The sequence below is a fragment of the Narcine bancroftii genome, chromosome 4, assembly GCF_036971445.1.
Source record: "Narcine bancroftii isolate sNarBan1 chromosome 4, sNarBan1.hap1, whole genome shotgun sequence".
In the NCBI taxonomy this organism is placed as follows: domain Eukaryota; kingdom Metazoa; phylum Chordata; class Chondrichthyes; order Torpediniformes; family Narcinidae; genus Narcine; species Narcine bancroftii.
Window position 1 is genome coordinate 174,915,041 of NC_091472.1, and position 26,629 is coordinate 174,941,669.

The following is a 26,629-nucleotide window of genomic DNA, read 5'->3' on the forward strand; positions in this document are numbered from 1 at the left end:
CTGGTCATTTTCTCCAGCATTGTGTTTTTACTTCTGCAGACTTCCGTGTTTTACTACATAATAATCACAGAGATAGAATTTTTTAAAAATATGATTAAATATGTTGGGTTGATTTACCTAGTTACAGGATACTGTTTATCAATCTCACAATCTGCGGGATGAAATTATTTCCCAGCCTGACAGTCCTGAATTTGATGCTCCTCTACTTCTTTCTTGATGGTAGTGGGTTAGGGTCTACTCAAAGTAACTGTGTGCTGGATGGAAAGGGTTCTCAATAATTCTTTGTGCATGATTTAAGCAATGCTCCCAGCAAATGTTATTAACAGAGATAAAGGAGACCCCAGTGATTTTCTTGTCTGTTTTGATGATCCTCTGTATTGACTTCCAGCCTTATGCTTTGCAGCTACCATACCACACAATGATGTAGCCAGATAGGACACTCTCCATTGTGCTCTTGTAACCAGCATCCCTGCCATCCTCAACTTTCTTTGGAAAGTGTAGGCACCTTCCTGACTAACGAGGAGGTGTGATGGGTGAAGGATAGGCCATCCTTTATACAGAATCCAAGGAATATATTGTATATATATTTCCAATTGTATTTGGAAAGGAGTCTCACACTTAAGGTCTTCTATGACCACTGCAACAGGCATCGTTTCAATAAACATCTTCTAGATTCCATCCACAGTGGTGAATTATCATTTAATTTTTGCTGTTGCTTTGTGGGATGAGCCTCCTTTCATTTGATGTCCCTTTATTTATTTCATTCAGAGTTGTCCACTTTCATTGATTTTTTGTTTACTGACACTGGGATGAAATTGCTCTCTTTCCATCCCACACTGCCACTATCCCACAATAGTGCTTGCCTTTGGCCCATTAAATGCACACCCATTGAGGAAAGGTACAAGGTCTGTTGTGGACACTGACAATTGCTGAGAAAGAGGGGAGACTGGGTCTGTTTTTCATGGAATGGAGGAGGCTAAGAGGGGACATGAGTGAGATGTCTAATGATGGATAGAGATAAGATGTGCAGCAGGAAACTTTGCCTCATTGTCAGTGGCAGGTCTAACTGGAAAACCTAGATTTAGGATCAGTGTAAGAGATTCAGAGAGGATCTGAAGGGACCTTTTTCAAACAGCGATGAGTATCTGGGATACACTGCCTGTGAGAATTGTGGAAGCAGGTTCGCCAAAGACATTTAAGACAAACACTTGATTCGCATTGAAGGCTCTGGGTCAAATGCAGGAGATGGGATAAATACGCCGGATGGGTGCCCTCTGCCACTGGTCGGTGGGAAGGTGATGGGTCACCGCCGGGATTGAATCAGGACACATCATATTCAGCCAATTTTCAGCATAATATCGCCGCTTGCCACATTGAGATTCAGTCAAAGCAGAAGGAGCGATCCCGTGTCAAATACTCTCAACCTGTGCGTGCGCTGCAATGGAATAACACGCGGCCTGCTTTTCAGCTCAGTCAACTCGATGAGAATGTTTGAGCAGGCGCGTTGCCAACTCGGGCCAGCGTGTAAATCTTTTTGGCTAAACTTCGTGATGGCCAAGTTGTTATGTCCGCCGGCCTTCCTTCAAAAATATAGTTGATTTTACCGGGAAGATCGACAAAAAAGCCCAGTGACTGGAAAGATGACGCAATAACCCGGGCTGGGGACTTTGAGGAGGAAAATCTTCTCTTGCGGGCCATTGAATTATTCTGTCAAGCGCCCGAAAACTCTCACAGCAAAAAAATATATAAATGATTCCATGGAGAATCTATAAGGACATGCGAGAAAACTATAAAATCTGCACCTCAGCGATTTGTAAAATCCGTTTGCATAATGGTCGGGTTTATAAATGTAGTATTCTTACAATTGGGTTGGCCTCATATACTTTTACTCTCGAGGCGCGACGTTCGTCTGTGCAATGATACACAGTTGATGAATCGCTACATTCAGGGCAGCTACAAGGGCTGACGCCATCTGCGCCTTGGCTTTCATCATTGCATGTTTGGCGTGACCAATCAGGCTGTGGTGTCTGGGTGATGCGCCGCTTGTTCCGCCAATGGTATTTAAACACGTTGGTTGAAATTTGCCCAGGAGAACAGCGTTGGAGTCGACCAAGTCTCACCGTGGAATTGGGCGCCGCACTGCTCACCCGGCTCTCCGCGAGCGCACGGCGGCCACCCCCGCCCCCTCCGTCACCCACGCGCAGATCTCGAGACAGTGGCGGCAGCAATGGTGGCGGTGACGCCGGCCGCTTCGGCCAAAGTCCTGCTGATCCCGGGAGGGAAGCAGAAGGGGTTGGAGGTCAGCCAGCCGGTCTCGGTGGTGTACCCTGCCCGGGGCGGCTCGCTGCACGACTCTCCCCCCCGGCCGGCGGCCGCTGCCAACCACGGCCATCGCAAGAGGCAGCGGCTGACCCACCTCAGCCCGGAGGAGAAGGCTCTGCGGAGGTAGGGTGCGCTTCTCTCCCCGGCGACCGAACCGGCTGTCGGTGATCGTCATTGGCATTAATTGTCTAGTTTTTGGGGGTAAACTGGCTGTCGGTATTTGAGGTTGTTTTGTCTCCATTAATGCCTGCGTCTCGCCTCGGCCGCCTCCCACTCGCTCCTCATTGTCCGACCCCTGCTCGAGTGCGTCCTCTTCCTCTCTCTCCATGTGCTGGCTCTTAACAGTATTAACAGGCCTTCGAGCGATTGCTATTTGTTTCCTCTAGGGCGCTAATAACAATCATGTTTTTTTTTGGTTGTCGTGTTTTTTCCTTTTGTTTAAAACTAAAGGAAGCTAAAGAACCGAGTGGCAGCCCAGACAGCCCGGGACAGGAAGAAAGCTCGCATGTCCGAACTGGAGGAGCAAGTGTCCGAGATGGAGTTTGAGGTAAAGTGCCCGGCATTGCTCCCATCACAATGGTGGCCAGTTCCAAAAAGGTCACACACTTTCTAAAACAAAAAGTAATAAAATTTAAACCGCTTTGCAAAAAAACCCCTGCTCCAAACAGACATTACTAAATAAAAGTTCTAACATGAAATTTTTTTTTTGCCTGTATAAATCCAGAAAAACCTAGCAGTTTCAACATTTGTTGTTGCTCGAGCCCTTTTTTCTATTCAATGATTTATCACATAACATACAATCTATGCATTCATAAATAAAGAAATGGATATGGAGCCTCGCTCTCCCTCCTTCAAAGCCCGACACCACTCAACGCCAAAGCGTGGCTGACCGAGCCAGAACTACATGTTCTGTTTGCGGGCTGGCCCCGGTACTCCAATCCCCTAGGGTGCCACATTTTAACAAGTCAAGTGCCCCCCCCCTTGCTCTTACTGTCCAAATGGAGGGCAAAGTAATGTGTGGCTCAAAGTGGCACCAGATGGAGGATAGAGGGCTCAAAACCTGGACTGTCTGGCCTAAAACTGGGTGACTGGCCACCCTAGGTTCACACTATCAGTTAGCACTGGCCAAAGGAAAAGAATAGATTGGCAGAACAACCTTTTTTGCTCAAGTTAATTGTTATGGATGGTTCCCAATTTAAAAAGGGGTTAAACAAAGTTTGCAAATACTGAGGTCAAGTGCAATACACAACTGTGCTTGATTTCACCAGCAGGTTTGGTGTTTGCCAATTTAAAAAGTTGTGGGGGTGGTGTCATCTCTATTCTCCCATCTGTGAATTTGGTGGACCTATTTCCATCAATTCTGTAACACTTCCTGAAGTGGAAGAGTTTTCAGTATTTGCAGTTTTTAAAGTTTTAAATTTGTTGGCCTCTGCAGAATCAGAAACTGCAAATAGAGAACAGACTTCTGCATGAGAAGACCCACAGCCTCCTATCAGAGAATCAGGAGCTCCGACAGAGACTGGGCATGGAAACTCTGGATACAGAAAAGGAGAAGGTATTGAGAGCTTTGGTTCCATCTCTTTCTGTATCCCATTTGAGTGTTGGAGAATTCTGCATCGGGTTTAGCAGCTCTACACAAGGAAGATAATGAGTGTATTCCCCACTTGTTCAGTATAGCTGCATTTCTTCCTGCGGAGAAGCAAATAGATTTTTTTAGCAGTCTCTATAGTGGATAGCTGGTGGAATGTGTCTGTCTGGAATTTAATAGCTGCTACATGGGCAGGTGATATCTGATAGCCAGGGAACTAGAATTTGCATATCCGTGTTTCCTTGAAATACTTTGTTTAATTTCTATGGCCTGGCTACTAGCCAGCGAAGTAGATGATTTGCATAAATCATCACATTTTTATTGGGTTTCTTTTAAATTACTTATGGTCCTATTGAGAACTGCTGGTTACTGTATCAACACCTTGAGCTATTAGGAATTAGGACTATCTTTTGGTCAGTTGGAAATGGTGCATCTGATGCAATAGCATGAGTTTGTGTTAATAATATAGATCCAAGGATTCAATACACAATAGCACACCTCCTCTTGCATTTTTCATCTCTGTTGCGCTACCCACTTGTTCACCAAATGCCATATTTGACTGTAATTCAAACTTTGCTGTCTATTGTTCCTGCGTGCGCGCACACTATTCAGCCCATCAAGTCTGTCTCATTCAATCATGTGCTGATCCTTTTTCCGACTCAGCCCCACTGCATGGCCATCTCAACATAACCTTTGATGCCCTGGCTAATGAAGAAACGATCAATCTCTGCTTTAAATGCCCCCAAGGTCCTGGCCTACACAACTATCTGTGGCCACAAATTTAACAGATTTACTACCATCTGGCTGAAGAAATTCCTCTGCATCTCTAGTCTATGTGAACAGCATTCAATCATGAAGATGTGCCCTCTTTTAGATTCTCCCACCATGGGGAAACAACTGTTCTCCATCCACTGTTCATGCCTTTCACCTGTTCAAAATATTTCAGAGCTTCTCCCCCCCCTAAATTCCAACAAATATAGGCTAAGAGCTGTCAAATGCTCTTCATATGATGACCCTTTCAGTCCCAGAATTATCCTAATGAACCACCTTTGAACCCACTCCAATGTCAGCACATCCTTTATTAAATGAGGAGCCCAAAACTGCTCACAATGCTCCAAGTGAGCTCACCAGTGCCTTATAAAGCCTCAACATCACAACCCTGCTCTTGTATTCTTGAAATGAATGTCAGCATTGAATTTGCCTTCACCATTTTGACATGTGAGTTTTCCTTCAGACTAACAGGTCCATTTGTATTTTAACTTTTCTCCCAATTAAAAAAAAAAGTCTGCCTGTTTATTTTTTCGATTAAATTGCATGACCGTACACTTTCTGACATTGTGTTTAATTTGTCATTTTTCTGCCCCTTCTTTTAATCTGTCCATGTTTCCTCCACACTACCTGCTCCTCCACCTACCTTGTGAAATGCAAGGGAAGCTGTACCTGAGAAAGTTTGAAGGAGTTCTGGGTAGACCCATTACTTCATTACCATTGTGAGAATTGCATTGCTCACACCCAATAGCGGAACAGAGCATTGAAACCAGGAATCTCAAACCACATTGAAGTGTGCAATTAATCCTGAAATTGCATTGTGGTCAAACTGACCAGAGCAAAACTTGTATTTCAGCCTTTGGTTAAGGGTCATCCCTGATCTTCATTGTTTCGCATTATGACAACTAAAATTTTAACTATATCGAATCAGGATCTTAAATTTGTCTAAACCTCTTCTACCACTTTTGACCAAACTTTGGAACTTGGAATCCTGCAGCTTTGTGCAGGCCCTGATATATCTATATCTTGGCACAACATTTTGACTTTTCTATGGAAGTTGGTAATTTTGCTCCTTCAAAAAGAACAATGTAAATAGAAACTGGTTTTTAATGAATGCTCGTGTTATTGGTGTGACTAAAACTGTCTGTCCTTTATTGCACAGGTACTTCTACAAGCCAGGGTGGAGGAAATCAGCCTGGCAGCCGGGTCAGCTGAGTCCGCAGCACTCAGACTACGTGTGCCTCTGCAGCAGGTGCAGGCCCAACTGTCTGCCAGGTTGACTCCTTCCACGTGGATACTGACAGCATTGACTCTTCAGACTCTGAGGTAAGTGCCAGTTGGGACAGAGCTGGGTCAGGTAGGCATCTATGGATGCAGTCATATCTGGCTTGATACCAACTTCATTCAAATCTATGCATGGAGAACCTTGGGTATACAGAATGTATTATTGCATTTGTGCTTTCATAAACCATCCTTGTCTACATTTTTTTACTGCCTTCCAACTTGAAACATTTTGAGGAAAGCCATTGTTGGACAGGCTTTTTCTTGATGCATGGAAACTAATTGGTCAGAAGCAAAATATGACCTTGTGTGATAAACCTGATTCTTGTGGTATGGACATTTTGTACCTTGTTGCTGATTTTGGAGGGAGGACAAACATGCAGATCTTCAAGTAGTAACTGAACACTTGGTTAAAATATTTTGACGCAGAGGGTAATGAAAGTGGACAAGAGCCATTCATCCAAAGAGAATTGGTATGTATGTTGGTACAGAATCAGTTGCTGAAGGTGAAAATGAAGGGACTAGATAATTCAGATTTTTAGGCTTGACTGATAATAGTGTGATGGATGGAAACCTTGGCTCTGCTCTGGTTGCTTGCCAATTTTTAAACTGAGTGGCTTTCTACTTGGACTAAATTGTATGATATTATAAACAAGACTTTTTTTAAAAAGAAGCTCAACAGGCCTGTTTAAATCAAAAGGAAGCTGGAATTATCCTAGAAAGAAATCAAGCAAAACTGGTATTTTTGTACCAGTTAAGTGTAAATCATTAAATCTTTTGGGATGTACTCATTTCTTGCAAATTATAACTAATTTATGAATGGGAGAACAACAGACATTTTGCGGATGTGCATTTTAAAATTCCTTTGGCTCATTGGAAGATGCTCACTGGGTGGACACCCATTTTACAATAGTAGATGTACACCATGCATGCAAACATTCAGCACTAAGAATTACCATATTTTCTCAAGCTTGTACTACTTGCACCACTAGGAATACATCACTTGGACAGATCAGGCATTCAGTTGAAAATCTGTGCTTCAGAAATGTAACTGAATTTATTTATTTGCAGTCTGATCTCTTCCTGGGCATTCTGGACTACTTTGACCCAGAAACCTTGTTTCGATTCAATGAAGAGGGGTCCAGGCCCTTTGAATTGGGAGAGTGTACCTACAATGAAAATGTTGGTTGCCTACCAGCCTCCACCCCTGCACCTCTGGGGGCCTCATCAACCAAGCTGGAAGCCATTAATGAAATGATCCACTTTGATCACTTCTACCACAAGCCACTGGCGGAGTCCAACGTCGTGCAGAGCAGTGAAACTGCCATCAAAATTGAGCAAGTATCTTTTGGTAGCACCAATGAAATGATTGCAGAAGCCTCTTTACCAATGGAACTCAAACAGGAGCCCTCAGAAGATGAGTTCCTCACTGAAATGCAACTTACAAATCAACTTTCATCCAGGCAATGGAAAGAAAAGCCCATGTATCCCTTCGCACATCATGATTCTGATTATGAAGGATCCTCATCCCCTCTAAGTGATATGTCCTCCCCACTAACTTTTGGCAACAACTGGGAGGATGTTTTCACCAGTGAACTCTTTCCCCAATTAATTGCAGTTTAAAAGCCATGGAGGCTTCTGAAACTGTTCAGCTGGAGCTTATTTGGTCTCTTGAGTTCAAGGTTGGTTGTTGCCATTCCTGTTCATGGTTAGCAAGCTGCTTTGTTAACATGAAGGCTTGTGAGCTATTTAAACAACCTTGTCAACATGTAACCATAAAACTCTATTCTGTATATAGTTTTGCCTTGGAGCAAATCATGATTTCTAGTGTAACAACTTCAACTAGATGTTTTAATGGACACACCGACATTTCATTGGCAATTCATTGAGATCCAGAATATATCATTTGCTACTCTTGTACATCTGATATATGACTAAAAACAGGTGTAGATGTTTAGTAATCTTGTGTCGAAACAAATTGTCACAATTGGAAATAATACTGGAACATAATATGCTGGTACACATATAGTTCATTTCCCTACATCTCTTTCCAGTCAAAGTTAAGTATTTGCATGTATATAGATGCATACTACACTAGATATTCTCCTATAATTTACTATGTAAATGCATATGACAGTCTTGATTTTTATTTTTTGCCATTGCCTGGATGTAATTAAAGATGCTTTCTCAATTTTAATATTTAAACTTTGTGCAATTAAAAATAAGTGCAATGAATGTTTTGTTTGTTAATACACAAACATGTATTGTGGGAAACCTGCTTTGGGAGTGTGAAGGCTTACTCCTAGAGTAAGATTTGTTTGTTTTTCCCTGCTGCAGTACTTTCCTTTTTTAAACAACCCTCTGAACTGTCCAAAGCCTTTGGCTGGGTGTCATGTGGTACCTATTGCTGGGAATGGCAGATCTGGAATCTGGCAGTGGGACCCATGTGCATGCAATGAAAATTGATCCTTGAGCCTGAATTCAGCATAAATCTCTAATAGGACAGGAAGGAAGCTGGAGCATAGGCTGAAGGAGAAAGAGTGAACATGTAAAGAATGGGAGCAAAGAATGAAATGCTGGAGGAACTCTACACATAAAATGCTGATAATTTCATCTCCTTTGCTTGAATTACTTGTCTAGAACTATTGCACATCAAAGTGAAAATGAGGACTGGGAAGTTGTAGAGGGATAAGTCATGTTATCCATCTTGCTGCTGCTCTAATTGCGAGATCAAAACTTAAGTACTACAATATTTCAATTTGGATTGTGGTGAACACTTAACAGGAACAGAACATAAATATCACTATTCTTTATGGCAGCAAGATAAAGCTCGAAGCCTTTGTGGCAGCAGTTAGTATAGTCAAGGTAATAATCCATTGGATTGCCTCTGAGAACCACACCTTTACAGAAGACCATACAATTTGTAGCATGTGTGAAAGAAAGAGATGCCCAAGCACTAAATGTGACAAAGATAATGGCCTTCAGTCAAGCTGCTCCTGTACATTTATAACACTGGCATCTATGCACTATTAATCTGGTGGTTAATTAATACCCAATAGATCTACTCACACATCAATGAGCAGTGCTTGTAAAGTAGCTTTCAATTATCATGCCCATTTTGGGTTTTGTCAGGACCCCACCATGTGGACTAAAGAGCTGGATTCCTGAGATAAGGTGAGAGTGACTGCACTTGGCATCAAAGCAGCATTTGCCTAAAGGTGACATGTGCCTTGATAACACAATTTAATGGGCCTCAAAGAGACAAAAATCCAAACATTGGAATTGTATTTTGCAGAAAGGAAGATAACATCCAAGCCTTTGCACAGTATTTGAGGCCTGGCCATCCTCAGCTGTTTCATCAATACCAAAGTCACAAGTCAGGATGTTCATTGATGATTCTACCCAATTCCATCTGTAACTCTTAAGCAAATTAAACAGTCCACATGAGCAAGCAGCAAGTTCTGGAGCATTTTCAGGCATAGACTTATGTGGCAAATAACTTTCAAACCAGAGAACTGCAAGGCAGCAATAATTTCCAAGTGGGGGAATTCAGAATATTTTCCCAGATTTCCAGAAGGCATTTGATAAAGGGCTGCTGCAAAAGTTACCAGGGAGATAAAATGCAGATATAATCCAATTTGAGGTCTGTTGCGTAATAGGAATCCGAAATAATGAATGATATTCCACGGATTTATTCTGCGGCTCAGCTTACAATTTATACTTGAGACTTGGATGAAAGCATGGGAAGGGATGTTTGGTAAATGTCTGCACAAGATGGGTAGGAAAATAAATTGGGAAGGAGTCATCCATTAACTTCATGGGCAAAGATTGAATATTTGGAAATTATCAGGGAAGATTCTGAAATTGTCCATTTTGAGAAAAAAGAGGCATATTATCTAATGAGAGTTTAGAGTTCCGAGATACAGAAGGATCTAGGTGTCCAAATGCAGGTATGCAAAGGCTAGTATGCAGGCATAACAAGTAACTAGATATAACAAGTAACCAGAGAAGCTAACCAAATTTTTTTTTACTGCAAAGGGAAGTGAACATAGAAGTTGCGAGATCATGTGTTGGTTTTTGGGACATTGGCTTTTAGGGCATCAGTAAAATTGCAACTGCAGTGCTGTGTGCAGGGCCATTCTCCATATTTAAGGAAGGATGTTACCACATTGGAAAAGTTTCCGAGATGGTTGGGTTGCTTTCTGAGGAAAGATTAGACAGATTAGTCTTGTATGTGTTTAGAAGAGTCCGAAGGAACTTGATTGAATCATTCTACATCTTCAGGGGTCTTTAGATGAAGAGGTAGAATTTAGAAATAAGGGCCATTTTAAAAAAAAGTTGCCCATTTAAAGCTGAGATGTTATTTTTGAATTGAGAAATGGAGTCATTGGAACCCTTCCTGAAAGGATATTGGTGTGACAAGATATATTTTATATTATAAATTAATGTCTTTAAGAGAAATTGTGGGGGGGGGGGGAATTTAGTGTACGTCACCACAAACAAAGACAGTAACACCTATGCATAAGGAGATTTAACGTCAACAGTGACATTAAATGCCTATGGAGGCTTCACAAGTAGGTGTTAATTGGACTGATGCTGTGGAGTAAATGGATTATTGTTTTGAAATCAACAGATGGCCAGGCTCAAGAAAATAATTCCAGTGCTGCAATCTGGTTGCAGTTTGCTGTTCTAAGAAGGTCATGTGGTTTTGGAAGCAGAGAGAGAGAAAACTGACTTCTGCAGTGGCTTTTGAAAGCTTGTTTGAAACCCCATTTTGAAGAAGGGTTGTGAGTTCTGAATTCAGCCTGTTGAAAAACCCTTGTGGTTCTTACATGGCTAGAGTGTTTCTCTTGAAATAAGGGAAACAGAGGAACTCTGAGGTGGCCTGGAAGAAGAGATTATCATTTGGAAAACCCACGATGGGGCAAGTTTCTTCAGCAAGACAATGAAGTACTGATTGAGGGAAATCAAATTATGTGTGTTCAACGAGCAACCGATCTCTCTGAAACCAACTAGAATTTTCTTGAGCAACAACCATTTACCTTTTCACTAGAACCTGATGAAAATTAATAAATACTAAATTCTCTGCACGGTATAAGAATGCCTGATACCGGTGAACTTGGAGAAGTGAAATTGGACTGTGAATCAAAGAACTTTTCTGAACATATACATATTACATACATGTGCGCTGAGAAGGGGGTTAAGTCAGGGGTGTCAAACTCAAATTCACGGAGGGCCAAAATTAAAAACTTGGACTAAGTCGAGGGCCGAACTAAATATTGAAAATTTTCAACAACATCTGCATGTTTTCTCTTCTTTCAACATATGTAATGTTAAACTTTAGGATATAACTTTAGGAGGATAATGTTACAGGTCAGGAGTAGGTAGCTCAAGTTCACCCTTTGCTTGACCTGAGGGAAACCTATTTGGTCCCTGTGGAGATGTAGTCAGCATTCACAGGCTGTGTCCATTTTGGCCTGCATCAGGACTCAGCATTTCCTGCTCACTCCTCAGGCTCTAGGCCTCTATTAACCCTCGACCCACCATCCCTCTACCTGACCAGTCCTTTACCCAACCTCTACTCACCCCTCACTCCATTCGCTCTGCCTCTACCCACCCCATCCTATACACGCCCCTCTACTGCCTCTCCCCTCAACCTGTTCCTCCCTCTACCCGTCTCACCCTCTAATCACCCCTCCCCCCCTCCCCTACTCGCCCTGCCCCTCCCCTACTCGCCCTGCCCCTCCCCTTTTACCTCTTCCCTATCCACCCCTCCTTCTACTCATCCCTCCCTCTAACTGCCCCTCGCACCACCATAACTTCCCCTGCCCATTACTCCTCACCTACACCCTCTGCCCACCCCTGCTTACCCACCCACTCAGGCCCAGCGCGCTGCCGATCAGCCTTTGCGGACAGCCACCATCTCTCTCTTCACGTGCAGGGCTGAACCAGCCGTCCCTGGGGTCCGCGCGGGTGCAAGCGCTGAAGGCCGTGGCGACTGGGAGAAGTGCGCTCGCGCTGTGGTAGGGCCGTCCGGTGTCAGTCGCGTGGGGCTCGCGCTGCCCGGGGGCCATGCGCAGCCTGCCATGCCCGTCGCGCCGACAGGAAATCACAGGCGCTCGCCAATCCGCCGCACTGCTCGACAGGTGGGAGAAGTGACTGGTTGTGCGGGGAGCCTTCCAACTGGCTTGCTGGCTGATGACATCGACAGACTTCTCGTGTTACAATTTCTCGTGTTACAATGGGAAAGGATGTGCAATGAAGGGGGAGGATGGTGGGGGTGACATGACCAAAAAACAGCATCGGCTCTCGCTGCAGGGCGGGCCATCTCTAATACATTTTTTAAATGATCTAGTGGGCCAAATTTGGCCTGCGGGCCAGAGTTTGACATGTGTGGGTTAAGTTAATAGAAATAAGTTAAAGTTTAAATAATAAGTTTAAGAATTTCTATTGCTTTTGGGGTCCTCTGGGCCTGTAACATTGGAAACAGTCTGAATATTTTGAAGGATAGATAGGTTGTTAATTAGCCTATAAAAGATGTGCACAGACATATCGGAATGTGGAGATTAACATCAAATTAAATGTTGATGTGGTTTCAAAGAGCTGAGTGGCCTCTGGGTACCCCCTCCATCACCCTTTCCCATGAAGGTTCAATGTGAGAAGCACTTGAACATTTTGACATAAACAAGATACTGTTGATGCTGGAAATCTGAAATAAATGCAGAAGCTTATGGAAATACTCAGCAGGTGAAGAGAGGAACAGAATCAGCTAGAGGGCATAGATGAGAAATGAAAGGATTAGAGAAGATCTGATGAATTTTTTTTCACCCAGTTGATGGTTGTCATCTGGTGTACATTAATAAGTTAGTGGTTGAGACAGGTATGTTCACAACTGTTAACAGGTAGCTGCACCAACAATGAATTGTTAAGGTATCAAAGATACTGGTAAAAGGGATTAGTGACAATGGGTACTTAATATTCAGAATGGGCATGACGGGGTAAATGGCCTGTTTCTATGTGGCCTGATTCTGTGCCTCTAACTCAGGACAATGACCTTTGATCAAAACTAGAAATAGAAATAAATAAATTTTAAGATATGCTGAGAGAATGTGAGAAGAAATAAAAAAGAATGGTTTGGCAACTACGTTGGGCCAATGAAATTGGAAAGGGTTTCCCCTGAATGGTATTGACTATTGGACCTGAGTTTGCATAAATATTAAGAAAACAAAAAAAGTTTATTTTGCAATATCGTTGAAAAGAAATTCCCAGAAAATTCTTGACAAAGCATACGTAATTTCTATGAAAAGGACAAAACCATATGCTTCAAAACCCATTTCCTTTCTCACAGTGATATGACCTTAGGACTTCCCTGTGTTCTGATTTTCCATTGCAGTCTGGTGAGTTCCACAGACATTTACATGGAAGGAAATAAAGTTGGACTTTTTCAGTGACTGATTTGTGTCTAAACCTCCACTCTTCAGGTCCCACTGCTTGTCTAACTAACATTCCTCAGTTCACATTCTCCTGCTCCCAGTTCAGCACAGAGTCGAGTTCAGTGGTTCTCAACCTTTTTCCTTCCACTCACATCCCACTTTAAGTAATCCCTATGCCTTTGGTGCTAAGTGATTAGTAAGGGATTGCTTGTGGGATGTGAGTGGAAAATTTGAAAATCCACTATTTTAATCGTACCTAATTGACTCATTATGTGCATGGTTTCATAACTCAAAAGAAATGGGCCAATTACAATTTTTCACAAGCAAAATAGTTCAGTAACAATTGGGTCTAGAGCAGTGATTCTCAACCTTGGGCTGGATGATACTTCAGTCTGTTTCTGAGTAAAACGATGAAATCTTTTGATTACAGTGCCATGCAGCAGCTCTGATTGCCCCCAGTTTACACACAATTAAAGAATACACTCACTTGTTTCATTCAGCACAAAATAAAGTTGACTTGCTTTATTCCCTTCATACACAGCACTGCATTCTTCATCTCCCCAAACCCCACTGCACGGGTGATCTTGATGCTCTCACTCTCCTCCTCCTGCATCCAAGAGCCATCTCACATAAGCAGCCTGCTTCATTAACTCGCACCTGCACGCTATTGCTCCTTTGAGTCAATTCAGATTATGTCATCAGTGACTGGCACCACTGCCAACACAGGTAAATACCCAACTGCAACAGCCGCATCAATGGCTCTGCCGTCTTTGGGGTGTAGGGAGCAGGGGTAGAGGAGGTGCAATGGCGAACAGGACTTGTGATAATGGGGCAGTGGAGGTGCCTACATTAGAGGAGGCAATATGATCCTCAACCACTCCAAAGAGACTTCCTTTGTATTTCTTTATTTTCGCACGATGGAGCTGGAGTGTGACAGTTCTGCTCCATAACAGAAGAAAGCTTTTCTTTGTATCTCAGCACACATGACAATAATAATGAATAAATCTAAACCCAGGCCTCATCAGCCCCCTCAGATGGGCATAAAAAAAATCTCATGGCACTAATATAAAAAAAGTAGCAGATTTGTCCTCTGAGTGAGTGCAAATTATATAATAATTAGAATAGATATTCTAGTTATTGTTTTTGCAAATTTGCTATGCTCAAATGGGTCATTCCCATCAAACAGATACAACAGAAAACTGCATTGCAGCTGTATATGATTGACTGAAGTTCTCTGTGAAACCTGAGATCACAAAGTTGCAGTATAAATAGAAGTTCTCTTTTTCTGTTCTGAGTCTATAATTTACTATTAATTTCCCTACACTTTGTGCTCACTTAAACCAGACATCATGATATTAATACTATGCAAGTTAACCAAATCTACAAGCAAAAAGGGTTATTTATATGTTAAGCAAGTATCATTATCTATACTGGTAAAACAGCCTCATAACAGAATCTGTTGGATATTCAAATTGGTGTTAAATACTTTGCCTGACCTTTCTGTACAACTTTTTTTCTGAAGATCTCAAGATGAATTTGACTTAGCCTGTTTCTGTTGACCTTTGAGTGATCAATATATTAATATTTTTGGCCAATGGGTAACCATTTAAAAGTAGGAATCTAAATCAATCCAGTGGTTTCATTTATTAAAGATAAAACCCAGCCTTTCCACAATTTAGTATTTTAATTTTACCAGAAACTTTTGAGTTGATGAATACACAGAACAGCTTTCATATTAACATTCCAGGACAGATAGCGAGGCTCATATAAGCATTGAAAAGTGGTGTTGCATTGGCAAATCTTCATGTATGTGACTGCCACCATTTTGACAATGGTGGATAATGTTCTGGGGTGTCTAGTTATGAAGCCATAGTGAATTCATTAACATATTTAAATCAGACTTCTATCATGTTCTCCTGCTTTTCTTCCAAGAGCTTGGTAAATCTGGCAGTCAAGAGAACAAGGGGGCTGTTGCTTCAAACAGCTCCCTGTGCAATACTCTTGGGGGCCAGACCAACACCAGCTCTTCCCACTTCATCCTTCAACCTCTCTTCCACAATCATTAACCGCTGCCATCAATAAACCCGAATCTTTGGTGCTCTCATCCACTGCTCCTTCCCTTCTCTTTGCCAAATATCTCTTACTCCCCTCACCAATTCCCAAACTTCCCTGAATGTTGCTCTTTTCCCAAACATGTTCTCATCTCTCCTTTCTCCGCTGTCTCTTATTTCTTCTACATCTCCCCATTGTTCTTAATTGTTACTGCTCCTATGCCCCAATCTCATGTTCGCACATCTCTGCCACAGGTGATGGAAGGCAGGGCCCTTAGCCACAGACACTTACCACTGGTATTCTGGAGAGCAGAGAACAGATGCAATTGTGTCTTCCCATTCTTTTCAGCAGGGCCCCAGTCTGATCATCCATGCCTGCTTTCCCTGTGCTACTGTGTTCCACACCTCAACTCTCCTTGTCAATGTGTAAACTCCAAGGAGCAGCACATTTGCTCAGAATCAATAGATGGGCAACTGAGAATTCCACCGTGTTCACTGTCTGTCCTTGATTTCAAATCCATTTATGATCTCATATATGAAGTTCACCTTGCCCGTTTCCTCTGATCATGCCCTCACTTACTTTCTGTACCGATATAACTTGCCTCCTTCCCCACCGCACCATGGGTAATGAGGCTTTGGATCCCTCCCAAGGTACTTCAGTCTTGGTAGCTCTCCGTTTGCAAGGGGCCTATTCTTGCTTGTGCTTTTTACGTTGCTGAATGCAGTGTCATTTGCTGTCGGATACAGGAGAGAGACCATCAGTGACCATTCGTGACGTCTGAAGAAGCTTCATGCATAATGTCCACCCACATGCTGCTTCTGATGAACAGCAGCTGGGAAACAGATTGACACCATGAAACAGATGGGGTTTTAGCTGCTTAGTATGTAAATCTCCTTCAGTGACTCAAATGTTTATTTTGACTTAATTTCTTGACCATGTTTTCAAATCCCTTTTTGACTGAAACCCCGTTTCATTCTTTCAGCCTTCTGAGTTCTCTTCGGAATCTGCAGCTGGTCGGAATGTTGCCTTACTGCTCAAATGACCTGTGTTCAAACCTGATCTTGGGTTTTGTCTGTGTGGAGTCTGCTTATTCTCCTTCTCCCCATGTTGGTTTTCCCTAGGTGTTTGTTTCCTCCCATATCCCAAAGACTTACTGTTTGGTAGGTTAATTGGCCACTGTATAGTGCCTCTCTAGAATCCAGGGGAAAATAAAATGGGATTAGTGCCATGGGGTACTTGGTGGATCAAATGACTTACTTCTATGCCTTATGACAGCATTTAATCAAGGTCCTGATTTAATGGAAGTACTAGAAAAACTCATCAGGTCCGTAGAAAGTGTAAAGTAACCAATGTTTTGGGCCTCTGCCCTTCATTGGGAATCTGGAAAAACGGAGATGACTGAATAAGGTCCTTCCCTTTTATTATACAAGCGTCTTACCTGCTTTTCCAGATTCCTGACAAAGCGCTCAGGCCTGAATCATTGATTGCCTTTGACTTCCTTTGGATGCTATGTGACCTCCACTATGTTTGGGTGTTGGACTTAATCCCAGTATCTGCAGATTTCCATGTTCTTGATTTAATTACTCATCCACTGGTGAATGCACACTCTAGCATCCAGGTCCCAGGCTCTGAATTATCCTCCCTGATCCTCTTTTATGTTTTTATTACACAGCTGCTGGATTCTGGGAAATTATTCCCAAATTCCTGGAATGCAGTCTGTGTTCCAAAATTTTACCTGCGCCACCCCTAGACATTTTTGCGCGATGCCTGCAGTCTAAATTGAACTGCAGACAGTCCGCAACAATGGTCTAATGAATACGATGCAATGATGATGTGTTCAGCTCGCGACATTGCAACACAGGAGATTTAAATGTGCAGCAGGGAGACATTTACTTACCAGGAGCACTATGTTGAATCATTGGAGTGATGCTGGCATTAACAGGATCTGTGGATCAAGAGCCATTTTGCTGTCTGGATGCTTTTTAGGATGCAGATGAATGACGGCACTGATGACGATGACGCAGTGATGCCATGGGTTACATGTAAGTTATGTGTCATGGGTGACATTGATCCATGTCCAGTCTACATAAGTACTCCACCCACGGAACTTTGTTTAAACACAAGGCGATATCCGAACACAGATCTTTCTGTGTGAATGGCCACTCTGGAAGGTAAGTGTGAAAAATGACTACGAAAAAATAATGTTATTTATGTGTAAAAAAACATATTTGACTTTCATCTCTATTTTCCTCAAAGGGCCTTCCTTGAACTATGAACATGCTGTAAACACTCAGCAGGCTAGGCAGCACGTGTAGAAAGGGGCACAGAGGTGACTTTTCATTCTGTCGAAGTTTGTGAGGGTGGGCTGTTGCAGGAGTGCAGTAGGCTTTAAAACGCAGTGGGAGAGGTAGGTGCTTGTTTGCATTTCTCCATTGGCTTATTAACTGTAGCCAATAAAAAGAGGGAAAGCTCAAGTGGAACAGCCAGAGTATGAGATGGGGCAGAGGCAAAGTCAAAGGCAGGGCAAGGCAAGGGCGAGGGCAAAGGCAAATTAAAGACTAAGGCATGGCAGACAGAGCACAATAGGCAGGCAAAGGCAGCCAAAGGGAAGGCAAGATGGCAAGTTAAAGGCAAAGGAGGGCAGGACAAGGCAAAGGGAAAGCAGGGCAATGGCGAGGGATGGGACATGAGCAGGCAAGGCACGTAGAAAGCAGAGAGTAGTAGTGGATGGATGGAAAATATTATGCTTAGAGGCCAGTTATGTGGAGTTCTACAGAGATCTGTTCTGGGACCCTGTTCTTTTTGATTTTTATATATGACCTTGTTGAAGAAACGGAAGGATGGCTCAGTTAGTTTGTGTATGATATGTAGGTTGGAGATATTATGGATAATGCTGAAAATTTTCATAGGTTACAAAACAATATTGACAGGATGCAGAGTTGGATGGAAATGTGGTAAATGGAGTTCAATCCAGATAAGTGGGAGGTGATGCATTTTGGAAGGTCAAACCAGAAGGCTGAGTACAAGGTTAATGATACATTGGAGATTTACAAGGATGTTGTCTGGATTGGAAAGAAGTCCTCTGAGGCAAGGTTAGCAGAGCTGGGACTTTTCTCTTTGAAACGAAGAAAGATGAGAGGTGACTTAATAGAGGTCTATGAGATTCTGAGAGACATAGATACTGGCGGACAGCCAGTACCCTTTCCCCAGGGCAGGAGTAGCAGAGGACATCTGTACACACTGAAGGGAGGAGAGCTTAGAGAAGATATCAGGAGTAAGAGATGGTGGTGGAGGCTGAAATATTTAGGCACATGGATGAAAGGAAGATACAAGGTTATGAGGTAGGAAGGTTTTAGAATCAGAATTTATTGTCATGAAGGACTCCTAGACAGGCACATGGATGAAAGGAAGATACAAGGTTATGAGGTAGGAAGGTTTTAGAATCAGAATTTATTGTCACGAAGGACTCCTAGACAGGCACATGGATGAAAGGAAGATACAAGGTTATGAGGTAGGAAGGTTTTAGAATCAGAATTTATTGTCACGAAGAAGTCATGAAATTTGGTGCAAACATTCATATTTTGTGTTTTTTGGTGGGAATACATAGGTAAGCACAATATCGAGGGCTGAAGGACCTGTGCTGTAGTGTTCTATTCTATTCCAACTCCGGGTCGATGACCCTTTCGATGTTGACAGAACTTCTTGGACCTACAAACTCAGGTCGGATTATAGCTAGAGTTTGGACAAAGGGTCTTTGAGCTGAAGAATTAACTCTTTCCACACATGCTGCCTGACTGTTTTTGCCCTGGTTCGTTGTGCAGCTGAATGATTGTTAGTGTTGACTTGCAAGGCTGTTTGTGGAAGAACCCTTCTCACTCTACCAGAAATAATGCGACAATTCACTTGAACTTTACTTGATGATGAGTATTTCCCACTTTTTTCTGTTTTTATTTCAGTTTCCCAGCATGCTCAGTTTCTTCCTTAAAAAATGACCTTTCCTATGATCTACCTCTGTGACAATGCACTCATGGGCTGCCTTGTCTCACAGACACCTTCAGTGGCTGTGGACCACTTTAGAACATCTTGACGTCATAAAGGATTCATCAAAATACATATCTTCTTTCCTCTTCACAGCCCTTGATGAATGAGATACAGTTTCCACCCACCCCCAACACTAGCAAAGCATCTTCATTCACAAGCCAACCATGCTCACTGCATTTTCAGCACTTTGTAAGTAGATTTCCATCTGGCGTGAAATTAAAATGAGCATGTGTACTATTTCAACATACTGCAGTTCTTGGCATTATCCCCATTCCAACATTATTAGATCAATACTAACAAAGATATCCATAAAGCTAGGGAAAATAAGTTCATGGGGCAGTGTGTAGTAGTCCTTTGATAAATCTTTGAGCGATAAGGATATTTTATGGGATCTTGCTTTGAAGCACAAGGCAGGATGGAGCTAAGGCAGGAAAGGTCAAATGATCCTTTCACAAGGACCTCTTCAAATTTGTATGGTAGTTCAAAAAGGTATTTATTTAAAAGAAAGCATTTGGGTGATGGTCAGCTGTGACTATCTAGAGGAAAGCAAGATCTGCATAGTCAGGGTCACCTTGACTCTAGTCAGAGGCCGTCTTTCTGCATGAAAATCAAATATTAGTTTCTTTTGATCTCAGAGTGAGCTGATCCGCCTCATTAACAAGTGTGGAAACCAGTCTCCAGGCAGTGGCGGATTATACCGTAATGTAAGAGGGAAACTTACTTAACCTTGCAAGGCAATCAAATGTCAGTAGTATTTATAGTTATAAGGACAGTTACCTTAAACTGCTCTGTCAAAAAGGGTATGCTGCAATCAGAATATTAGTTCCTTTATCTGACTTCATGTTTTTGGTTGAATTCACTTTGAAATTACAACAGAGGACTGAGCTTAGCCCTAATCTATTCTTTTTTGACTCACATTAAATGCAACTGCAATTATTTATTTATCTATCCTTTTATGTTTATTATGCTTTTTTCTATTTTGACATATTATGATCATTTATTTTACACTATTGTAACTGGTGTATCTTATGTACCTGTGTGGCTTTAACAATTAAGAATTTTGGAGTATCAGTACATTGTACTTATGTACATAACAATAAACTCTCATAATCTAAATTGAATTTGCACTGTAGAAATGAAGGTTTGAATTCCATGTGTCTGAAGGGAGCCATAGTTGGAATGATGGTATTATGTAACAATGGAAGAAGATGCAATCAGAAGGCAGACTTGATATCAGCAGATTAAGAAGGAGGAACTGATTTCAAGCTGTAGAAATGTTTGTCCAAATGGCCCTAGTAGTAGGTTAAATGGGGGAGACATAAATGCAAAGGTTAGCCAATTATGTAGGAAGAGAGTGTGGTTTTATTCATAGAATTTAACTTAAGTGGAAATTTGAACAAACATGACAAAAACCAGTGAAATGTTGGGGAGTGTAGTTTTTGTCATCCATGTGCCCAAAATCCACAAGGGATGTAAAGTTTAGAAATAAGTACTGAGAAAGGATTCATTAAAAGCCCAATGGTACATGAATATTTATCTAATATTGATCAAAAATAATCAACCTTAATAAAAGGTAAAATAAGGGAATCATGTAAAACAGGTTCCAAGATTCCAGATTTAGCTCAGACTGCCTTCATCGAATTGAGAATTAAGCAGATGACGTGAACAGTGTGAAATATAAAGTGTTCATAATCACTACTCTGGAGACAAAGTCTGAAGAACAGGTTCAGCTTTATTTCGAGTCTGCAGAGTCAGGTATCCCTGATCTGGAGACACACTGGAGGTTCAGAATCATCACTCTTTTGTACAGTCCCGCACTCAACATCACCCCACCTTCATTTACCTTCTTTCAGTCAGAATCCCAATATATTACAACATTCTCCTTTTCCCTTCCATCAAAACAGGTATCACTCAGTTCCTCTTCATATATCGCATGTTATGTTAATTAGTTCATTACCTCCTTTAGGGGGGTCTAAGTTAATATTCATGTCTCTATTAAGCAAGCGCAGTATTAGCTATAGACTACCTTAGATCACTGTACCAGCTTGAACCAGATCCTTGCATCCTTGGGGTTCCTGATAAGAAGAGGCCTACTAGCTAGTATTGTCTGTTTTCAAGCTCTCATCTACATTCTTAGCATTCCATCCCTTTTCACAGAATGGTGCGAGTTTAATCATCTTCAACCATATTTCACAATTCCTCCCTTTTCTCTTTACCATGTATTTTTGATTAAACTGCATTATTATTCACTTTTTATTTCCTCAAATTGTTGTAACCTGAGTTGAATTTGTCGTTGTTCATCTGTCATGGGGTTTTTTAATACCATCTGCTTCGCTCCAGTAGCTGAGTAGATTAATCTGGTAATAACACATCGTAGGATGGCCAATCCAATAAACAAACCCACTATAATCATTAAACCATATATTGCAAGGTGCATTAACCATGGTCCCCAACCTCCGAAATTCCAATCTCCCCATGTCCAATCACCCCATAATCCTTTTTGATATTTGTCTCCAGCCTCCTGTATTTTCTCTCTATACTTTTTAATATGGACTGCCAAATCCGAGATATTAACTGATTCATCCGGGATGTATATGCAACATTCAGAGCCAATTAAAGCTGGTTAAGAACATGGACGTGGGGAATTAAGTAGGTCAGGTAACAACATTCACTCCAACCTTTAGGTGTAGGGGTCAATTTAAACCCTTTTGTCTGATTCCAACATTCCTTTTCCCCGGGTAACCATGAATAAATTTTTCGTCCACACACCCAATATGTGCCATTTCTTTTCTTTGGCTTGGCTTTGTGGACGAAGATTTATGGAGGGGTAAATGTCCACGTCAGCTGCAGGCTCGTTTGTGGCTGACAAGTCCGATGCAGGACAGGCAGACATGGTTACAGCGGTTGCAGGGGAAAATTGGTTGGTTGGGGTTGGGTGTTGGGTTTTTCCTCCTTTGTCTTTTCTCAGTGAGGTGGGCTATGCGGTCTTCTTCAAAGGAGTTTGCTGCCCGCCGAACTGTGAGGTGCCAAGATGAACGGTTTGAGGCGATATTAGTCCACTGGCGGTGGTCAATGTGGCAGGCACCAAGAGATTTCTTTAGGCAGTCCTTGTACCTCTTTGGTGCACCTCTGTCACGGTGGCCAGTGGAGAGCTCGCCATATAACACGATCTTTGGAAGGCGATGGTCCTCCATTCTGGAGACGTGACCTACCCAGCGCAGTTGGATCTTCAGCAGCGTGGATTCGATGCTGTCGGCCTCTGCCATCTCGAGTACTTCAATGTTAGGGATAAAGTCGCTCCAATGAATGTTGAGGATGGAGCGGAGACAACGCTGGTGGAACGTTCTAGGAGCCGTAGGTGATGCCGGTAGAAGACCCATGATTCAGAGCCGAACAGGAGTGTGGGTATGACAACGGCTCTGTACACGCTGATCTTTGTGAGGTTTTTCAGTTGGTTGTTTTTCCAGACTCTTTTGTGCAGTCTTCCAAAGGCACTATTTGCCTTGGCGAGTCTGTTGTCTATCTTGTTGTCGACCCTTGCATTACAGGCTGCGGAATTCACAGTCGTGTGACGGTCCAATTCTGCATGCAATTGGAAACTCCTAGTTGGTCTGGGGAAGATCAATTTATATTACAGAGGCAAGTTATATTCTTAAGTCCCTCCTCAAAAGGAAGCAACACTCCAGACTGAGTAATTGCTGACTTTGTTAGTTTTGGTCATATCAACCACCCTTTGTATTTATCTTCAGTGGTTGGATCACTGTTGCTGGGCAAAGTATATATATATACATCAAATAATTCATGTCGGGAGAGAGGGACTACTACTAAGGGGACTCCTGACTTGCCATGGGTGTGGTATTTTCACACATACCCAACAATCTGTTTGATTTTGGTTCTTAGCATAATTAGTACATAGAGAGATAAAAGAATTTTTAGGTTCAACATGCAAAACTATATATGTAAGTACAAATTGAGATAGTAAGTGTAATTTCATTATTGTAGTTTTCTGTCCTTTTTCACTCATCTTTCTTTCCCTCTGCAGCTGGTGGTGGGTCTATTGGTCCCTTTATTCTTGAAGCATGTGTCCACCCCTTTTCCTTCGTTCAGACCACTGTTTCTGTGGTCAACAGTACCAGATATGGTCCATTCCACTGGGCTGAAGCTTTTCTTCTTTCCACGATTTGATCAGGACCCAGTCACCAGAATTCACAGAGTGGATAGGGAAATCCAGAGGAGGGCTCTGCACTAGCAGACCCGTAGCTTTTAAATCTGCAAGAGAATGAGAGACTGCCAGTTCCTTAAAAACACATAATTACTTTCAACTGTAGGAATTCCCTTTACCCGCCCCAAATATGGGAGTCCAAATAACATCTCATAAAGGGTTATTCTAATGCCTTGTCATGGGGCTGTCCGAATTCTGAGAAGAGCTATTGGTAAGCACTTGGTCCAGGGTAATTTAGTCTCTTCTTTTAGTTTTATAATTTGCCTTTTTAACTATAACCTAGAAGGTTCTTTCACCAACAGTCCAACGGTCAGTTCAAGTACATTTGTTACCATCTGATTGTACATTGATCACTACCTGTGATGTGAGACATGGAAGAAAGCCTCTACTTCCTCAGGAGTTTGTGGAGGAGCTAGTGGAGTTGTTCAAGTGAACCGGTATGGACTTGAAGGGCCGACATGGCTGTTTCCGTGCTGCAAACGGTTATATGGTTATATGGTTAAAGTGGCATTAATTCGCTCCACTCTTCCCGAACTCTGTGGATGCCATGGTGTATGCAGCTTCCATTCTATCCCTAAGGCTTCACAGACCAGACTGTGAATTTTAGAAGCGAAGTGCGTTCCCCGATCTGAATTGATGGACTCAGCTATTCCATATCGGGGTACAATTTGTTCCAGAATTATTTTTGCCACTGCTTGTGCAGTGGCATTGACAGTGGGAAACGCTTTGACCCATCTCGTGAAGTAGTCCACTATTACTAGTAGAAATTTCCATCGCTGGATCTTAGGGAGTTCGGTGAAATCCACGTATCCGCTGAAATGGCCAGATTGCTAAAGGTTGTCCTCCTCCAGGCATAGCTTTCATAACTTTCTTATTAACCTTTAAACAGATCACACAGCAATTCACTGTCTTGCTAGGGTATAGACTCCTCTGCAGGCGTAAGTTCATAAGAATGCATCACACAGTGCTTGCGCTCCCCAGTGGGAGCATGAGTGCAGTTCCCCTAGTATCTGCTGGGTGATTTCTTTATTTAACAATTGTCTTCCATCGGGGATCCACCATTTTCCATCTTCCTTCTTCTTTGCTCCCATCTTTTCCATTTGTTCTTCTTCAGCCCCTTCTCTGAGAGGTATCAGAGTCATCATGTGCTCTGTTCCTGATCGTGCCGCTTGTCAGGCCAGTTCATCAGCCATCCGATTTCCTCACGCTTCTGGTGAGTTCCCCTTCTGATGTCCTGGTACATGTACTATGGCAATTCTTTCTGGTTTGATTAATGCTTCCAAAGTCTTTTCAATTAGTTGCTCATGAGCTAGTTCTTTTCCTCTTGATGTTATCATCCCTCGTTCTTTCCAAATTTTCCCAAATGTGTGTACCATTCCAAACGCGTATTTGGAATCTGTATATATGGTAACTTCCTGCCCTTCCAACAGTTCCAGGGCTCTCATTAGGGCATACAACTCGCAGGACTGAGCGGACCAGCTGCTGGGTAGATGCCCAGTTTCCAATTCAGTTCCGGTAACTCCATCAACAATAAGCATATCCACTGTATCTCTTTCCATCTATACAGCTCGACGATCCATCTATGAACCACCATTGTTCTTCTGACAGGGGATCCTCTTCTAAGTCATCTCGACTTTTCATTTGCAGCTCGATCACCTCGCTTCAGTCGTGCCTTGAATCCTCTGGTTCTTTATCTTCTGACGAGTACAGGAACTGTGAAGGGTTCAGACTTTTATCTGCACAAATAGTTAAGCCATCTTTTTCCATTAAGATTGCCTCATACTTTAAAATGCTCGAGTCTGTCAACCATCTGTGAGACTTCTGAGTTAAAATGGTTCTGACAGTGTGTGGAATGAATACAACCAGACTCCCTCCACTAATACTGCCATGGCTGCTACTGCTTGAATGCATCTGGCCACCCTCGTGATATTGGGTCCAACATTTTTGAGAGGAATGCCACAGGTTGCCTTTGGCCTCTTCTTTTCTGAGCTAGCACTCTCAAAGCTATCCCTTTTTTCACATTTACAAACAAGTGGAAATATCAGGCAAAGCCAGGACTGGAACATAAATCAAGTCTTTCTTCAAGCGATTAAATTCCTGCTTTTCCTCTAGGTTCCACTCCACATTTTCTTTTTGCTTCCCAGTTTTTCATATAAGAATCGGAGTTTCTGTGCGTATCTATATATCCACACTTGGCAATACCCGATTAATCTGAGGAACTTCTTAATCTCCTTCTGATTTTTAGGTATCGGCAGACCAGTGATACCAGCAATTCGTTCAGGTCCGATTCTCTTTTTCCCTTGACTAATCAAGTGTCCCAAATACCTTACTTCCTGTTCCACGAATTGCAATTTGTTCTTAGAAACTTATAACCCTTTCTCTCCCAAGAAGTTTAGCAACTCGATGGTGGATTTACGAACTTCATTTTCCTTTGTTCCTGAAATCAACAGGTCGTCTACATACTGTATTAACTGTGTTCCTGTAGTGCTTGGGTGTTCTTCTAATACTTGTCCAAATAGATTGGAAGATTCTGTAAACCCTTGGGGGAGGACTGTCCATCGATACTGCTGTTTTCTTCCTGAGTGAGAATCCTCCCACTCGAATGCAAAGTCGTGACTATTCTCATCCAAGGGGCAACTCCAAAAAGCATCTTTCAAATCTACAACTCCTTTGGCACGACCCCCATGGCCAGTGACATCCTAAATATCTCTGTTAATCTGTCAATATCTCTGTTAATGGCCCCACTATCTGTCCACTAGCCTCCCTGAGTGTCCTTGGGAATATTTTGTCCGGTCCCGGAGATTTATCCACCTTTATCTTTTTCAGTACAGCCATCACTACCTCCTCGGTTATCCTTATATGCTTCATTACCTTCCCATTATTTTTCTTTACCTTAACTGGTTCAATATTTTTTTTCGCTAG

At 42.3% G+C, this 26,629-nt stretch overlaps 1 protein-coding gene across 2 annotated transcripts; it reads left to right on the top strand.

The window, feature by feature from the left end:
• Window positions 1-2,076: 2,076 nt before the first annotated feature.
• xbp1 (X-box binding protein 1) lies at window positions 2,077-8,156 on the top strand. 2 transcript variants are annotated; one of them, XM_069933112.1, is made up of 5 exons: window positions 2,077-2,445; window positions 2,773-2,869; window positions 3,758-3,922; window positions 5,909-6,004; window positions 7,031-8,156. In XM_069933112.1, exons 1-5 carry the CDS (start codon window positions 2,228-2,230, stop codon window positions 7,580-7,582), a joined length of 1,128 nt encoding a protein of 375 aa, XP_069789213.1. In that variant the 5' UTR covers window positions 2,077-2,227; the 3' UTR covers window positions 7,583-8,156. The 2 variants fall into 2 exon arrangements, with proteins under 2 accessions (XP_069789213.1, XP_069789212.1); XM_069933111.1 differs by having other exon boundaries at window positions 3,758-3,877; window positions 5,841-6,004; window positions 7,031-7,309.
• Window positions 8,157-26,629: the final 18,473 nt, after the last annotated feature.

Excerpts from the sequence above, each read along its gene's own strand:
- xbp1 (XM_069933112.1), top strand. The coding sequence starts at position 2,228 with ATGGTGGCGGTGACGCCGGCCGCTTCGGCCAAAGTCCTGCTGATCCCG. Across the intron at positions 2,446-2,772 it reads GAGGAGAAGGCTCTGCGGAG|GAAGCTAAAGAACCGAGTGG; the intron begins GTAGGGTGCGCT and ends TTAAAACTAAAG. Across the intron at positions 6,005-7,030 it reads TTGACTCTTCAGACTCTGAG|TCTGATCTCTTCCTGGGCAT; the intron begins GTAAGTGCCAGT and ends ATTTATTTGCAG.